Source organism: Chelon labrosus (genome assembly GCF_963514085.1).
Source record: "Chelon labrosus genome assembly, chromosome: 12".
Taxonomy (NCBI): Eukaryota; Metazoa; Chordata; class Actinopteri; order Mugiliformes; family Mugilidae; genus Chelon; species Chelon labrosus.
The window spans coordinates 16,617,572-16,636,679 of NC_140345.1; the positions used below are offsets into that span (position 1 = coordinate 16,617,572).

General features: G+C 42.4%; 1 protein-coding gene across 2 annotated transcripts; it reads right to left on the reverse strand.

The window, feature by feature from the left end:
- Positions 1–3,971: 3,971 nt before the first annotated feature.
- Positions 3,972–15,400, reverse strand: slc6a3 (solute carrier family 6 member 3; the record flags this gene model as incomplete). Of its 2 annotated transcripts, XM_084557995.1 has the most annotated exons (15): positions 4,087–4,110; positions 4,289–4,360; positions 4,461–4,628; positions 5,414–5,514; positions 7,188–7,287; positions 7,461–7,589; positions 7,694–7,806; positions 7,911–8,035; positions 8,679–8,782; positions 9,961–10,095; positions 10,292–10,430; positions 11,234–11,450; positions 13,611–13,742; positions 14,577–14,787; positions 15,314–15,400. In XM_084557995.1, the coding sequence occupies 15 exons, from the start codon at positions 15,398–15,400 to the stop codon at positions 4,087–4,089; spliced, it is 1,857 nt and encodes a 618-aa protein (XP_084414121.1). The 2 variants fall into 2 exon arrangements, with proteins under 2 accessions (XP_084414120.1, XP_084414121.1); XM_084557994.1 differs by having other exon boundaries at positions 3,972–4,360; positions 15,314–15,370.
- Positions 15,401–19,108: the final 3,708 nt, after the last annotated feature.

Below are 19,108 nucleotides of genomic sequence, written 5' to 3' on the forward strand. Positions count from 1 at the left end.
CACAAGCACACACACAAAAACGGTTTAGGAACAACTCAAAAAAACATGAAAAACAGCACAAGGTGTTGACCTGGCCTCGAAATTCACTAGATCCCAAACTGCTTAAGTATCTGTGGGATGCACTGGAACAAGCCTGATCCACAGAGACCCCTCCCCTCAACCCATAGGACCCAAAGACCCCCACTAATACCATTCTGTTGGAAGACACCACAGGACACCCTCAGAAGGCCCATGTCCATTCTCTGATGAGTCACAACTGTTTTAGAGGCACAAGGGAGACCTACACAGTATTAAGAAGGTGGCTGATCTGTGTATGCCATGACATGAATTACTGAAAATCTTCATACACATGTAGTGCCTTTGTTTTGCCAGTAGAGGGAAGTGTACTCCAAATAACGGTTCACTTTTTTTTCCTTTCAATTTAAAAGTTGTTTGGTGTAAATCTAATGCTTTGCACTTGCATTTTCTGAAACTAGACATGTTTTGCTAATAATGCATGCAAATATACAGCTTTACTTTCACCATGGCTTGATTCTATGGATAATTATTTCTTGCATGCTAAGGAAATTCCATATGTAGTTTTCCATATATGCAAATCTAACCTCTGCCCCTTCCTTCGAATGGCCGGACTATGTTCGCTGTCAGTGTAGCGTTGTATCACTTACCTACCATTTCACTGTCAGTATTACAGCTGAAAGGTTTCAGCTGATACCACTGGCTAGCTGTCGACTATGTGAATCTCTGGGACACAATGTCAAGTCACAGCCAAAATCAGACACAGAGGAGTGCACCTCAAAACAAGAAATTTCCTTCCACCTCTCCTTGTATATTTCTTTTCGGTCTCAGTGGCAAGACATGAAATTATACATAATTGCTGTTGTTTATTGGATGTGATAATGGCACCTCTTAAACCCTATCCCTGCACAGCCAAAATTGCTGTGCAATTGCTCTAGCCTGACAACATTTGGAAAATCCACAAAGCAAACGCCTGTCACCGCTGTCAACAAACGGAGGTGAGGTGTCGTCAACAAACACACAAATGCAGATGTATTAAGGGCCTTACATATCATAGGGAATGTAAGGAGAGTGACAGAGACATGATGGTATGGGTGAAGTCAAGTTTATAGGCTGAACTCATATCTTTTTACAATAATATTTGTTCTCTGATAATGTGGCATAGCTCTAATGTGCCATTTTCTCTTTATGCGGTCTCTTCTATGAAAGCTATAACGCGCTGATATTAGACATTCGTTAAGTGGGTGATTAATGTGGAATAGTCATGTAACAGAGAGGAATTACAAGTGGCTATTTACATAAAAACAAAAACCTTACACCGAGAGGAACGCCCTTAAAACATACACCTGAATATACGTGTCTGCTGCAGTGATAATTCCCTCATCTCAGCAGCAGCCTGTTTTAGGAAACCTTAATGGTGCAGAGATTTTATGCTTGGTCAGGGGTGAAGATGACAAAGATGACACATATATTGTCTTCACAAAGTATTTCTGTCTTTTACAGCTAAGTGTCAAACAAATAACCCATAATAAGTAACTGGTGAACTCAGTTCTACATTTATATTTATAGTGCATTACACCTACGTCCTCAGAAGGAGCTGGATTCTAAATGACTGGTTGCTTTTAGGTTTCAGGAGTACCTTGCAAAAATAAAAAATAAAAAAATCAAGAGCTGTGGTCAGACCACCCACTGATTACAGCAAATGTCAATATATCTGAATGCATTTTAGACAGTAATCATCCTCAAATGCTATCCACAGCGGATATTGGGTGATCAGTCTGTGAAGATTGTGTCCAAGACGGTGTGTTTGACACTCTTGTTACTGTAATGAACACTGCTGATTCCGGGTCATGCTGAAGAAATCCCGGAAGGGCTCAATTATCGGTACTCTTCACTCTCCATCAGGGCTGCGCTTATATTTGGGTAGAAGGCATCACTTTCAAATAGGTACAGTATGTCTGGAGGCTATGACCAATATCCCATTTTGCAATACTCAACACAACAATATGATGGATCAATAATCTTTGTTCAGTGTGTGCTCAGCCCAGAGAACCCGGTATTAAGCAAAACATTAAAATGTGATTATGGATCCCGAGACGCTCCCACACAAAAGAGAGTGGTGCCAAAGAACGGGATAGAAAGTGGTACAGCGATTTTTAAGACAAAATTGAAAACCACTATGGGACATTTTTAAATGTAATAATTTTTATTAATTATACTTTATTTGACAGTACAAAACAAAATCATACAGTCAGAAACACCACAAGGCACAGTACAGCAGCACAGGCATACAGTTTGGGACATAGTTAACCCTTTAGCGTGTTACGTCGACCATAAGGGGTTAAAACAAGTCATTGCTGACGTATTTGGATTTCATGGTTTCTGATTAAACTCAAACATTTCTGAGAAAAAAACAAAACAAAAAGGATTTTCTATGGAATTCTCACCAATATCCTTAAGGCTATTATAGATATATATATATATATATGTATACTTGTTGGTCTTATTCAATATCATACAGTACAATACAATACGAGGCCCTCTACATTACATTTACTTACACAGATATATAATTTAAATTGTAACATTACACTCTATTCATTTGCAGGTTTAATAAAAAAGCAGCTTTTTAAACAGTCTGAATAAGTCTGTGTAAACGGTTAAATTAAAGCTTTATGCTTTCTTCATGGAAACGTGACCGTCGTAGCTTCCAAAATCACAACCTGAAACTTTGTGGGTAACACAAAAAATGGAGAAGGAGAAACACTGATCTGGCGAGTTAACAATCAAGCGGTCTACTGATGAAAACAAAGAATGAAAGAGAGATCCCCAAGGCAAAATATTCTCATTTTGAGGAAGTTGTATATCTGAGCTCGTCTGTGTTCTTTGGTTGATTAAATCAGCAAAGTGGCAGATTCTGTTTTCTGTCGGTGATCGTTATTGGAAAGCTTAGAATGTGTGTTTGTTGGTTTATTGAAGCGATATATGACTCCGGGGCAGCATTTTAGCATATTTTGGGAATGCGGTCATCCTGTTGGTTATCATTTAAAACATGGCAGAGGACCGAAACTATATCCTTCTATTATCATTGGTCCATTCAGTGCATCTAAAAGCAGAAACACGGTAAGAAGAAGTGATTTACTTTGAGTCCGTCCCATTGACTTCTATTCTTTTATGCTCGCGAATCAGCAGCGCAATGAGAAATCTCATGTTTACTCAGACGTTGTTTCAGCTTGATCAAGTGACACTAGAAAGTATAGGAAAGAACTCCTGGCAATAATTTTGATGTAAACCGCTGACAGTGTTATAACATAATAACAGTCTTTAAGAAGAAAAAGTAGGTAACTAAATAATTACATTAACATGAATAAGGGCTGGGATTCAGTAAAACCTGTGGTATTCATTTCATTTCTGACTCCTTTGTATTTTGTACGCCACTACAAAATGAAAATAAATAAATAAAAATGAAAAAAAAATAAAAATGAATTATTCAAAAAAACTAAAATGTTATCGTGATGTCTCTCGACGTCTTTACTTGGTTTTCCTTTGACTAATTGTATCGTTTCTTCTTACGTCCACTTTACTCAATGTATACTGAACGATTGTGAATTCTTGCTCCTGAGGCTTTCACTTCTCATTGTCACAAATGAATAATTCAAAGACAGAACATTTCCCACACTAAACAAGCATGGTACGCATTCAGGGAATTTTTTATTTTTTTTTTTACCCCCTAACACCACATGAACAGTTTGACTGAATCCCATCCAGCAGCGTTAATGAAAAGGTGGAGAGGGCCAGTGCACAGCTTCACACATCCACTGTTAAAATGAAAGAACACTACAACTTCTATGTTTTGTTTTTTTTCCTTTTCTCGTTGGCACTTTTAAACTTCCCGCCGCCACCATGATCGGATATTAATTCAAATGGCTCGCTTCTTCTTAGCTTCTTGAGACCTTTGCTGTGCATGCACTCATCCACCTCGTGCCCATATAGTCATTCTCTCTCTCTTTCACTCTTTCTTTCTATCTCTCTCTCTCTCTCTCTCTCACTCTCTCTCTGTGTCTGCAGCTCTCAGACCACCAACCAGTGATGCAGCTGTGGGAGAGAAATATAGCATGCTTATAAGGTGAACCATAGTACTGCGGTCCAGAATTAATCATTATGGTTAAATGTAATTACAGGAACGCAATTGCACATTATTATATAAAACCTGCATGGCCGTGATGAAGATTTCTGTGTGATTATTATAAATAATGATAAAGTCAACACTTACAGTAAACTGCCGAACCTCGCCGTTGTCGACCAGATGATGCTCTGTCTCTGGGGTGATGGCATACGCCAGTCTCTGTCAAAGGGAGACCAGTGAGTTCAGGAAATCAAAGTAGGTGAACAGACAAAGCAAAGTGAAGATGAAAGACGATGAACTCATTTGTCATTTGACTTACATCGCAAAACTTTCCGGGCAGTGTGCAGAGTTTGTAGATGGCGTAGAGAGGCACCATGGACATTGAGGAAATAGCCAGACACCACCCTACCATGTTAGCCCACGGAGGAAACGTGTAGGAGCCGTAGTTTGGCGGGTTGAACGTGGCAAAGCTCACCACGACCATAAACTATGGGAGAAAATGTTATCAATAACAATTAATGAATTGAAAATACAGGAAGTAAGCTCTGGTGTTTTCCACGGTCATTAAAATGAGACCGAACCATGCATTAAATCTCACGATAAGTGAATCCCCAAGGAAAGACGCTAACAACATCTGCAAACCTGCGACTCTGACACATGGACCAGTAGTTATGGTCCAGTAGACACGCCTCTTGCCTCAAACCTCCATCATTCTCAAAATCCAGGAGACTCTCTCTGTCCTATCTGTTGTGGACAATTAGTGTTTTCCTTTAAGTATCTAGGGAGAGGAGCTATGAAAGCACAAATTCCTGATATGTTGCAGTTGTATGGCTGCATCTCCAGATCAAGGTCTACGGGTTTTGCTTTCTTTGCTCCACAGTCATTGCTGTGTGTGTGTACAAGGCACAGCCAGCGGATCAGAAATCTCATGACAAACTAGAGAGAAGCTGTTGGAGAAAAGCCTCTGGTGTAATTTGATGGCTTGAATAAGTAGGGCCAGTGGATGCCTGGATATCACAATGGCTACAGTACTCATAAGCAGACATTAAGTTTTGTTATTTTGTACTGTTAAGTTATATTTTTATTGACATATTAGTTCCATTGTTTCCATTATATTTGACCTATAAACCGTTGACTTCTGCATATAATGACAAACTGAAAAAAGTAGAAGTTGTCACGGTGCAACGCATTTCCTGCTGAGGTGAAACTCAGTCTCATTTCAGTCTTTACCTTGTCAGGGTCAGGGTCAGGCCCAGGGTAAACTGAACTCACCAGGAGGAAGCAGGGGCTGACAAACTTCCAGCACAGCCTCCAGTACATGCCTGGCCGCTGGCCAATCATCTCCTCGATGTCGTCACTGAAGCGGTCGACTCCTAAAGAAACACTCAGTATTACTTCCATAGTATGGTAGAAAAAAATATCGATATTTGATATTTGACAATATCAACATCTAGTTTTGATATTGTCAAAGCAGTGGGTGGTCTCTATTAAACCAATGCCGAGACAAATGATAACAGTAGTATCGGTAAAGACAGTATAAATATAACACAGAGGTAAAGCGGTTAAAATATTCTAAATTAGTGCTTCCCCAAACTGGGGGAATGGAACCACCATCTCTGCAGCTAATACACTGATTATAGATAAGAACGCCATACAATCACATTTTAAAGAGGCTACACTGTCCATTGAACTATTTGCAGTAACTGCAGTCATTCCCTAGAGCTACCTGTAATAAGCTGCCGCACCATTTTTCCCATACCCCTGGCTGTACGTTTTTTTTATGCCTTCGTGCCTGGAAGGCATCTCTCAGTGCAGAGGAAAATATCCAGGCTGACGACCAGATATTCAGCACAGCTAATTGTACTCATGCAGTGGACAGTAGACCGAAAGACCACAGTGGACGGGGGTCAAAGGTTCCTGCCAGCAGTGAAGAGGGTGGGGAAAAAAGGCCACAAAAGGCCCACTGAAGCCTTGGGCTTGATTTATCTGGCTTGCCAAGGTCAGGACCCACCAAAGTGGGGCAATGGGGTGACCCCATTGCCTGGGGCCCGGTTAGTATTTAGTCCTTTATGCACCTCTCCACAGGCAGGTCCAGGAGACATGAGACGAGAAATCCAACTCAGAAGTTCAGGTGGGTCGTTCTACCTGACCTCCAGATTGTTTTGTTTTTTTGTTGTTGTTTTAAAATAGGGGTCAGGTTTTTACACTATGAAAAGTTTTCTTGTTTTCAGGCGGTATGCAAAGATCTACGGCATGTAATTAGTCTGACGTCTTCCTTCAAAGGAGGAAGTACTGATGTTGTATCCTGATTATTAATAGAACCATAAGAGGTGACTAAATCATCACTATAAATTGATGTGATCTGAGCTCCTAATAATCAGTAAATGGCATAAAACAGTTATTTATACTTATACAACTGAATGATGTCTTCCACAGTGAGCCCATAGAGATCCAGAAATGTACAGTAAAAGTCTAGAGAGACACGTCATTAAATCATGAAAACTCTCTGAAATGATCTATTGACATGTGACGTGTTAGATGAAATTAACCTGGTGCCGAGGACACAACTATGTCAGACGGAGTGTCACGAGAATCTGAAGAGAAACGGACGAGGTCACCCTCACCAACAACAATCTGTAACCTAGCTATTAGACAGCTGACTCCTGCCCATGACAAATGGGAATTGTCTGTTCCCCAGCTGCAATTTTCTTTATGTGTTGCCTCACCGCTGCTGAGTGAACGCAGAGGTAACGCTGGCAGAGGTCACAATTCAGTCTATTTGTCCGTCTTACGAGCACCACAGCTACAGTATCCTGCCTCTCTTAACAACACATGCACAGAGACTGAAGAGGCCCAAACCATTAGCAGGAACAGATCTCCTAGCAGCAGTATTCTTAGATCTAATAGGACCACGCTGCATTGAGGCACAGAACACCTATACCAACAGATTTCTCATCAAGCCCCTAATAAAGCATCAGCTTTGCTGGCCATGAAAAAATGAATCATCTGTTTTTGCCTCTCCTTTCCCGCGGCCCATCTTTCTCACCATAGAACCAAGCGATGCCAATGGCTTCAATAAGCACTCCAAAGAGAATCGATGTTCCCGCTGCAAAGTGGTCCAGCAGCGTAAACACATACATCCCTCCCTGGAGAGAAGAACAAAATACAATGAGCGAGATTTTTATCAAACTTGTTACTGTCAGATCTGTTGGGAAAATCCCAGTCATTTGGTTTATTGCATATTCAGGTGCTTTTCCTCCTTCGATTAGCAGCTGGAAAGATGAATATTAACTCCTTGACTCCCTGGTATGAAACTTACATTTGTAACACAGAAGAGGGATATGAGGAAGGTGGCAACGACAATGAAGAGGGTGAACAGCTCCCTGTGCTTGTGGAGGAATTTGAATTCATCAATTAGGCCTGTGATCACCGACTCCATCCCACCCATCTATATACAAAAAAAACACAAGAGTTAGAAAGAAGCAGCATTGCAAGTGTCGCAAATAAGATAAAGTGCCTGAAGTAAATGTGAATGTGTGTGTTCAGACTCACGGCACTGTCAATGCCCAACGTCAACAGCATGATGAAGAAGATCACTGCCCACACGGATGACCCGGGCAATGTTGCAATGGCTTCCGGGTAAATGACAAACACCAACCCAGCACCTAGAAGAAGGCAACAATCAGTAACACGGAAGCAGACAGGAAAAAAAGCGGCATCCGACAAACAGCGTTCAAACTGGCAGACTGGGCTAGATGCGATACCGTACCATCTCTGGCAACTTTGTCAAGAGCCACGTTGTGCTTGTGGGACATGTAGCCCAGGAAGGAGAAGACCACGAAGCCGGAGAAGAAGCTGGTCAACGAGTTGATGGAGCTGGTAATGATGGCATCCCTGGACGGAAACAACAAGACGGAAAGAGCTCGACAATCCACGGTGAAGAACGTAAAAAATTCAACACTTCGTCTGTCAATATCTACGTAACGGACCAGACTAATTAATGCCAGGGATGGCTCGAGGCCTTTTTTTTTTTCTACACGCTTGCCTATAGGAAAAAGTGAACCTAGATTGATATCATGGATTGTTCTGTCAGGCTTTCAACATGTGACAAACTGTGGAGTTGCAACAAAACAAAAGGTAAGTAGAGAAAATTAACAAATATGCGTTAAATAGCAGACAGGGAAAAGTAAGCTCAGTCAGAAGAAAAACAGCTCAAGGAGGAACCCGCGAGGTGCACCGTGTTATGTGTCAGTTATCAGAAACATTAAAAAAGGCAAAAGAGGAGATAAAAGCCTCCTGCGGGATGCTGATGATTTTCAAAGAGTGCGACAGTTGTGATTGGTGTTACGGCTGTCTGTGGCACAGCAGGGTGTCAAAGGCATGAGGGGTTTCAAGGAGCTTCAAAGGTTATTGTAATTCACCTGCCTGTGTTGCGCGCGTGTTTGTAGAGGCAACTTCCCATCCCCTGTCTAGCCCCCGCGAGTCACCCACCTGCCTCTCTTCCTCTCTCTCTCTCTCTCTCGCTGTGTGCCTTTACCTGTAGCAGTTGTTGCTGAATTTGTTGTAGCTGGAAAAGGCAATCAGCACACCAAACCCCACTCCCAGCGAGAAGCAGATCTGCGTTGCCGCCTCGATCCAGACCTGGGGAGCGACAGAACAAGCACACTTGTGTGAAGCGGCAAACAAAAGGCACAGGAGAGGGAAAAAAGCCATTATTAGAGATAATTGCAGGAAACTCATTCAACGGCAGTAGATGAAAGACGCTTGTGAATACGGGGGGTAATTTTGCAAATTACTGCTCCATGCATCTATCTAATCTAATTCTCCAATTGCTCCCGTGCATCGCTCAGTCTCTCTCCTTCTCGCGTTCTCCATCATTCTCCATAACTGAATGCTTTGGTCTTGAATGCTTACTTATTGAACTCCGCAACGCCTGCTATTAAGGCGAATAAGATGTTGCAGTGGCAAGTTACAGAGATGGGGAAAACACGGTAAATGGTGGCACCAAGAATTTTCTCAAATTATTTTAATGCCTTGAGTGAACGCGTCCCTAAATTAACACGGAAAGCCTCCATAAAACAAGCTACAGCAGTTAATCAGATGTTGCACAGCAGTTTCAGTTCACAGGAATAATGTCGCATTCAGGCTGATCATAGATCAAAATGAAGAAGTTTGAATTTTACACTAATGATGGGGAATTGCAGTAGTCTGTTGCTCAGGTGTGTATGTTGTGCATCAATCAAGAACAAATAACTTTATTCTGTTGCTTTCCTATCCTCCTTTCACTTAGTTTCTTTATTTTAATTTACTTTTTAGCCGTTTCTCTATTCTAATTTTTTATATTTTATTGTTCTTTGTATTTTTGTTGTTTAGTCACGACCACACCTTGCTTTTAATGAATGCATTTTTAATGAACGCAAAATAACGCCATTCTAAAATACTTATTTACTTATTTATGTCATTTATGTATTAGTAATGTAAGTCTCAAGAGTCTTTGATGATGAATCACACAAAGCATGTGGTAAATTATGCCTTCCAGCAAATATTGCCACTGTCATGTTGCTGCTGCCCGCTCTGTGACGTGCCACGATCACAACGCACTGTTATGATATCATAAGTTGCAAATAGGTTGCAAAATACAAGGCGAGTCTTTTTTTTTTTTTTTTTTTGCACCACCGTTCTTCCGGTCGTCATGTTTTTTAACACGTCCGGTGCTAATGTCAGATAAAGAGAAAAGAAACTCAAAATGTCAAAGCTTCGTCTTCCGTTTCTTCTTCCTCTGGCATTCTTCCCCGCCCCTCTCTTTTGCTGGCGCTCACCTTGGCGTCGCAGAGTCTCAGGAAGTCCACGGAGAGGTAGGCCTTAATGCCATCGATGGCTCCGGGCAGAGTGACTCCGCGGAGCAGGAGCACAGTCAAGACCACGTAGGGCATGGTGGCTGTGATCCACACAACCTGAAAGAGTCACATAACACACACCGACACACAGGCACACACGTGCGCGCAGAGAATACCCCCACGTTTCCACAGAGGAAAGAAGGAGACACACGGAGATTTAGACACGTGTAAGTCAAAATCCTGGGATCTTGAATGCTGCATGGAGTCATGCTCCTATTCTGCTTTCAGACATAGCTGCTGTGTTATGTGCTACCTTGCCGGAGGTCTTGACTCCCTTCCAGAGGCTGAAGTAGAGCAGAACAATCACCACAGCTAGACAGGAAGTCAGCTGCCAGCGTGGACGACCCAGATCATCAATACCGTTACTGTCCTGAATATGGAGCACCCCTCGTCTGAGGAAAGAGAACACTGTGGTAAGAGGCACAGCAACCATCTACAGTATATCTGTAAATACCACATGCAGGAGACATGTAAGGGTAACCGTAAGTGGACTGATTAGGTTTCTAATAATCGGTGCATTTAGGATCCTTATGACTAAACTCAACTGCAGTGAGTTATACACATAGATCTGGATCTTAAAATCTGCAGCAAAACTGACTTAACAACCAAGGCCTGTTTTTAAAAGCTTAAAATGTTTATCGGCAGCAATTGGACACTTGAGACTGGAAATATGAACAGGTGGAAGCTACAACAAGCGAAAGAAAAACTGCAAAGAAAAGGTAACAGTTTCCTCTCACCAACTATGAAGCTGAATCGCCGAAAGGCTGTAAAATCACAGAACATTGTCGACGCCTCGATTCAGGTAATTTTAGAGTATTTCTGGCGGAAGAGGCTGAATAAGATCGGCCAGTGTTCAGCTGATGTGGTCAAATTGTCTGCAGGTGGTTCTGTGTAAATAGCACACTGCCAATTCAACTAACATGGATGAAATACCTCATCTGTCACAACAGAACCACCCCTCACTTGTCGGAAAAGGAAACACCTGCTCAGCTTCATATAGACCGAGGCAACATCTACTAAGTGCATCCAAACTCCAGATTAACTGTGAAGAGAAGATACCTGAAGTTGAGATCCAATTTCTATTATCTATTTGTTTAATTAGTGACAATAAGATATTATAGGGACATAACTAAACTTGGACTGTGGCGTTGCTGCAGGTTGTGCGGTTTTTGGGCTAAAGATCGGGTCCACTTACTCGAAATACTCCTGAGCAGGGGTGGCTTTGTAAATGTCACTGACTGAGCTGTTGTCAGCCCAGTCCGAGCAGTTTGGACTGTTCCAGGTGTTGTTGCAGTGGACCCAAGGTAGCTCGCCGGTGAACGAGGAGAAGAGGTAGAACAGCGCCCAGGAGATGATGACGTTGTAGTAGAAGCCAACGTAGAGGGAAATGAGGATCACTGTGAAGCCTACACCTGTTTGGGGAAACACAAGTGATCAACATTATATAGAGTCTACACAGCGGCACAATCATAGATTAATGCTGTATAAAAAATAAAGCTTGACCTGGCTGTGAGCACTGCACAGATGTTATAGGGGACCATTAATTTGAGAGCGAGCCATTTAATTGACAATTTGAGGGCGTTTCTTAAAGGAACATGTAAACAGTATTTCACCAAAAACAAGACAAAAGTCTAAACTATAACTTTATTAGCAAAACTTTGAGCTTTCCTCTCCATTTAGTCATCTCTCTTGTGACCTACTGAGGGAGTGTTAAGTTGGGAACCATTGAACTAAACCATCCTGAGTGTACATGAAGTCAAAAATGGCTAGCCCACCTGCAGTCTGACGTAAAAATAGTGATTACCCATCTTTTTATCTGTAATGAAGCATTTATATTTATTAGAATTGTATTAGCGCTTTTATTTAAGTACAGGATAAGGAATAATCTTCCCAGAGAAGTAGTATGTAGAGTGTGTAGAGTGTACACAGATGCATAAACGAAGAATATTAAACATTTTCTTTTGTCTTATTTTAGCAAATATTAGCTAGGGGCCACACTTTTGGAGAACTGTCTTCTCACATTTTCATGCAACTTTTTTATTCCTTCACCGCTAAGAATTACTGTCAATATTGTCAGTGTTGTCAAAGTGCATAGATCAAGAGGGCTAAAACACGGCCGTTGCAGATTTAATCACCAAAGCTCACACCAGAAAGCGCAATCTTTCGCTCGGTGTGAGCGTACAGTAGCCACCGATACACGCCTGAGGTCTCTCAACAAAAAGGAACAACTTTTCTGAACTGCCTCTCCATGCCTTAATTATCACCACATCTGCCCTTTCTATAAATCTGAAACAATGTCCACTCTTCTAAGGCTGAATTTAATTGTTAACCTTTGCTAAGAAGCATGACCACGACTGTGCCTTATTGATTTCTTTGTAATGTGGATGTGATATTTGTCCAGGCAGCGGCGGCTCTTATTAGCGCCGCATGAGGCCCGGCTATCTCTCCGTCTCCCCTTCTCTGTGCTTTTCTTCAAATGCATTGATCCTGAGAGGAAACCAGCCTGTTGATCAGAATAATTACTGTCAATACGGGCATGTGTATGTGTATTTGAATAATTACTGTTATCCCCCCGCTGAGAGACAGAGAGAGAGTGAAGCGTGTGATTAGAACGTCAATGTACTCAGTGTGGTCCCTGACAGACGGCACATGTTCACACACACACACACACACACACACACACACGCTCTGACAAACACACACAGAGAGACACATGTGGCAACACGTACGCACTGGGGGCCACCTTCAGACCAACAAGGACGTGGCTTTGCACAAGAAAGTGCCACGGCTTCTCGCGGCGAAGCAACAGATGGTCTGCTGCAATTAATGGCATTTGCGGAGCATCTTTAAATTGATACTGTTAAATACAGATTGACTTCTTTCGACAATAAACAACAGCTAGACAAGAGCTGGGTAAACAGTGCACAGAAGGAGACGGATGAACACACGCAAAGCTTGTAAAGTGTGAGGGAAGCAGAAGAAGTCGGAGCAAGCCAAGTGTAACATTATACTTTCAACCTACGACTTTGCACAGAAAATTGGTGAACGGGTCTTTAATGTTCGCGTCTCCATTAGTGTTGCGTCTGGATAGCATTCTCCTGAGCTGCGCCTCGCTTAACGATGTGTTGAAAAGTACCCCGCCACTGTTTGACAGAAGGATTTGGACAATCAGGACAAGTCTAAAAGCCCAATTTTCATTTGCTTTCCATCTGAGTGCCAACAGAACCTGGTGTTCTGGGGAGGATAAACAATGCCTGTCGCTGCTCAACACGGAGACGAGCAGACAAAAGAGACTGGCATGTGGACAGACAGGCAGGCAGGCACGTGGGCAGAGAGGGAGACACGCAGATATTAAAGGGTTTATGTTATCAGACAGACAGCGATGTAGGCAGATGGACATGCAGGAGGAATAAAAAATAAATAAATAAAAAAAAAGGTTTATTTATTATACATGTGCAAGCATTCCCCGTGAGAACATGCAAGTGTCAAGAGAGCACATTTGCATGTGCACATGCGTGTGGGCTGTCTCTACAGTACATCTGAATATAAATCCTATGCCTGGCATTCCTCACCTTTAAATATAGGACATATCTTCCAGACCCCTGCTGCCCCCTCTCTGTTGTACTGTCCCAGGGCCAGCTCCATGTAGAAGAGAGGCATGCCTGCTATCACCATGAAGAAGAGGTACGGCACCAGGAACGCACCTGCACACGCAGAGAAGAGACATTTTGAAGGGCAAATGAATTACATAGAAGAAGCTCTTTAGTATTTATACATTTGATTGTGACTTATATTGAGTTCCCGAGCATAATTATGCAAACTTCACCTCAATAAAAAGGATTTTGTTTTACACGTCAAATGAAAGAAAGGGTTTCCATAGCAGAGGACGGATATGGACACTTGTTTCATACGCTTAAGTTTTACGGCTATTTTTTTTATGCATAGCAGCATTTGCAATACTATAATCCTACATATATGTATGACTATAAGGAATATATGGAGGATTATACCGCAAAGCTTAAAGCGCTTAACCTTTTATTTACAGTATACAAAAAAGAAACTTTTGGCCTTCATCTTCAAACAAAACTTTTCCGTACATGCAGGCTGGACATACACTGTCACCAGATCTGAGTGTCAGCCTTGACCATGGCTACGGTGTCATTTCATTTACAGCCACAGTATCATTTACAGCTCTTAAACGTAATGAGAGCTCTATGTTAAACAGCCATAATTAGTGACACTGATTGTTAGAGCTAATCTATTCAGAGCAGCTGTGGTGGTTTTTCCCCTATTTTGATCTCTGTAAAGGGTTGGAGGGGGGGCGAAACAACAAAACACAAACGGCGACCATCGTACTAAAAGATGTCTGAAGAACACACACACCTGCATAGATAATGCATGTATGTGCACATAGTACATGTGTGGCAAAACATCCGTTAAAACATTCAGTGTTTTTTGGTTTTCTTTCGACACAGCGTTTACCTCTCTCCCTAGTCTGCCTTCACCCCCCACCCTTTTCATCCTTTCATCCACCTCACCTCCTCCATTCTTGTAGCAGAGGTAGGGGAATCTCCAGACGTTTGCCAGGTCCACGGCAAATCCGATCACAGACAGGAGGAAGTCGATTTTCTTCCCCCACGTCTCCCTCTCCTCCTCCCCGCTGGGGTGAGTCTGGGTCGGAGTCGGAGCCACTAAGGTGGTCGAGGTGAACTGGACCCCGTTCTGCTCCTTCACGAGGATCAGCTCCACCTGAGGGGAGGAGGGGGATGGGGAGGGGAGGGGTGGTCATCAAGTGCATGATCTATCACGTGCAATGTAGACTCAGATGGATGCTTCACATATCTCGGCCGCAGCCAAAAGTTCTGCTGAAGTTCTGATGTGTATTTCTGTTTAAGACATCATCCGTCTCCGCATGGAATCACAAACAGGCCGTTACATGTACGAGCATTTATATGGGATTTGATGGGCGAGCACTGAGTGGACATGTCTCTTGCATTTTATTATTCCCTCACTACCCACGCATGACGGACGGCGCCTGCCATGTCACCTTCACTTAATGCACAAGCCATAGGTTTTTATTTCGTGCTCTGTTCTGCATGCCAACTTAAATATGTTTTAAAATGCCTTTCGAGGCGCATTTTAAACCCCAGACAGTTTTTTATCCTTACGATTCTTTTCCCCACCCAACACTTTTTACGTCTGTGGTGATAAAAAGCTTGGTCCACACTGGATACAGTATGTTACAGACTGATCTGCATGCCTGCAATTTCCTGACCTCTTTGGGACCCATAGTGTTGGATGCGGGTTTTTCCGGGGCGACAACCGAAGACATCACGGCAACAGGGGCTTTCTCTGTCAGCATCAACGGGTGTGCAGCCTTTGGAGACTGAGATGCCGGTAGTTGCCGGTAGCTGCAGAAAAAGCAGAAGAAGAAAGAAGGCAGGTGAGACTGAGGAATCTTGAGTGATACAAAAAAATAAAAAAATTAAAAAAAAAAGAGAGGAGAGTGTATTACTCAGTTTATGAGCGGTTAGGTTATTGGAACAAATGTTAGCAATAAACCCCATCCAAACAAAATATTTTGAAAGATTATATTATTTTATTTATTTTTTTGGAGGGGGGGGGGGGGGGGGGGGGATTTTGTAAAGCAGAATGTTGGCAAATACATCATGAGCACGGCTTCATGAATTAATTTCTAGTTTCAGATTTTTTTTCCATAAAATCCAGAATGAGAAGAGAAGAGTGTAGAAAAGCAACAAAGAGTGACAGGATCCGGACCGAGGGTGACAAGAGGGGATGGGGGAGCATCTCCGCAAGGTCATGGCTGCGTGCTCATTTCATTTTCACACTTGTTGAACGCCATTTTGCTCCCACATTTGGCCCAGCATCTACGCACCACGTCGAAGCACAACATGCTGTACACCATATTTAATTGTGCTCTCACTTAGGAACTTATTTCTACGGTATCAATCATTTTACTAGGAAAATGCACCAGCAATATCAGACTCAGACTTAAATTCATTTATTTTTGTCTAGTTTGTTAACAGAAATTACATCTTTTTTTTTTTTTTCACAGAGGATCACATCAGTTTTATTTAAACCTTGGTTAATAAAATTGCTCAAAACAAATGCTGCCAAATTATGTCACGTGTTCTGTAAATGTGACTGTATTATTACAAAAAAATTTAAAATACTCTTGAAATGCAGATTAAAAAAAACTTTTTTAAATAAATAAACACTCACCTCTGACAATCAGAAAGCAAAAGCTCCTCCAGGTGTCAGATCAGACGATTTAATTCCAATGCTGATGTTCTTCAGCGTGCTGTGAACTGACCATATTTACGCAGACCTTCCTTTGCAAGTTAAGACTCGGACCCAGATTGAAGCATAAATGTTGAGGAGGACACAGACGGCCGAGAGACAGAGTCAGAGTGAGACAGGGTGAGAAAGAGACAACAGGAACTGGCAATCTATGAGCAGTTGTAGAAAGCCCTACCACCCTCCTCGGCTCCTGGGGACAGACACACAGAGACCAGAGAGCCCTGTGGTCTTGTATGGAGATCTGTCTGCGGGACCACTCTTGAAATATGAGGAACAATCAACAACACTCCCCCCATCACCGTCACTCTCCTCCCTCCCTCCCTCCCTCCCTCCTCGGCCAAGACTGGTCTCTTCCTCCTCCTCCTCCTCCTCCTCCTCTCTCGCCCATCATTGCTTATTTTCTCACCTGATTATTTAAGCATCTCCCAGGATGACTTTTCATCTGTATTAATGGACGCCTGTGGAGTGAAAAGAAATAAAACCTTTTAACACCTTTTAGCACCTTGAGCATCTCCTGATCATGACACTACGAAGCATGTGAAGCATCTTATTTGGCCTAAGAATATGACTGCTTAAAGCCGGCTTACATGTGAATACCCGTCATATATTTATATATATTTAAATCTCAGGCTATGTCATTCAATCTTAGTAACAGCATTCATATTTAGAACATCATTATACCATGTCGCCAACAGATATACACTCATTTTCATATTTATTAAGAGTCATGAAGCTGAGATTTGGTCTAGGACTGTTATATTAGAACGCATTTGTCTTCACGTGTGTAGATCTGGCAAGTGAATGTAGTGTATATATCCTGTGAACGTTATCGCTTGTCCAAAATGCTAAATGTAGCAACGTAAAGACAACAATCCATTATCCAACAGCAAATTTTATCACTGTTAATGACAAGTTATATTATCATATACAGTATATCATCACTATCTCTATCTCATTTCTATAATTCAAACTTGCCTCTGGATTTTCTTGTGTCAGTGACAGATGTACTGAATGAAGAGAAAGGATGGAGGACTAAAGGCCCCGATAATAGGTTTGTTACACTGACTGAGGCTTTTTAAATCAACGGAAAAAGCACAGACAGAAAGAAACATGCTAACATTTTGCAATACCAAAAGAAATTTGGCAGAAAATTTTGCATGGAACAGTTACTTAAAACGTGATGCAAAAGAAAATGCAAATTTGAAATTTAAAATGAATCCTTTCGTGTAAAATTCATAGCCGACTCTCCATAAAACCAGTTGCCCTTTCTCGTTTCTGTCTTCTTGCTCCACCCCTACGTGACCCACCCACCTTGCCGAGGCACAAATCTCATTACCTGCAATGTCCGAGGGCCTAAACACAATCAGTCCCGACACCCAGACCTCTCCCGTTTCAAACTCAACCAAAACAGGAGCGGGACATCAAATAACACAATCAGCCCGCTCCCCACGGACAGATTTATGACCCTCACGTCCGGAATGACAGCCTGTTGTTTGCAAGCCAATCACGGTGATCAATTGGACACTAATCCCCAAGTCTGCCGCCACCACAATGCACACACCTTTAAAGTGCAATCATCCGTCAAACCTCAGGCCTCATATCAGAAAAATGCCGGGGTCGATGTAAGCCGCGCTGGAATTATGAGGTTTCCGATGCAGCTTGGCCAACGATGAGTTGAACATAATCGAGTGTCTTGTTTTCATAAATGCAACAGCTGAGGCCCCGAGAGAGGATGGGCTAAGAGGAGGAGGAGGAGGAGGAGGAGGAGGAGGAGGGGAAAGAGCAGGAGCAGAAGATAGGTGATGGAGGGGAGGAAGAGGTAAGGGGTGAAAGTAAAAGTGAAAGACAAAACAAAGCTGTTTAAAGTTCTATGAAGAGAAGCTTTCCCTCCTGGCTCAAGCTGCTCTGAAAAACAAGTGAGAAGCATACACATTACCACCAGATCACACTGTTTGTCCTGCTTTGCTATGAAATGTTCTAATCACATTCTTAAAATGCACAAAAGACTCTTAGAGGAGCAGAACAGAGCAGAACCACATGCTTTCTTTCCACCTGTCTTGCTTCGTCTGAGCTCGGCCCGCTCACGCCTGCAGGAAGGGCTGAAGAAACACAAAGGACGAATGGGGACAAATTCTTCATCTCCTGAGCCACGGCCATAGGCACTGATTTCAGACAATTGGGAACCCCCTCCCGAACACCAACCACCATTTGACCCGCTGAGCGCCGCGGTGGGGACTCTGAGGGAAGTCTCATTCAGTAATAAACGATGTCGTGTTTAATAAGATCTGCAAGAGAGCACAGCTGTCGATTAAAAGAAAACATTTCATTAGCCGCCGCTCGCTTTAATTACTCACGGATGTTGTCTGTATGGGAAATCACCTCATGCACTGGAGGACCTGTTAAACACAAGGCAATATTAGTAAGCCTCAACTGTAATTAATGATTGCTCTTAATTGACTGAAGACTCTACAGCCATGTAAACAGAAAAATTCTCGTGCTTACAGGGCAATGCTACACAGGAACAGTGCATAATGTTAGCTCAGGAGTTTAGCACGTTATATGAAGATTTGTACGTGTGCACATTTATATTGTATTTACAGCATATGTATATATAGTGTTATGTGATATATGTATATTTGCCCTATGGGGTGTCAATAAATGGAATGTCTCATCTCATCTTAAACAGAGCAGCAGAAGTTGATGAGAATGTCGTCTTAAACATCATTTGGTGACAAGAAGTCGGTCAGGC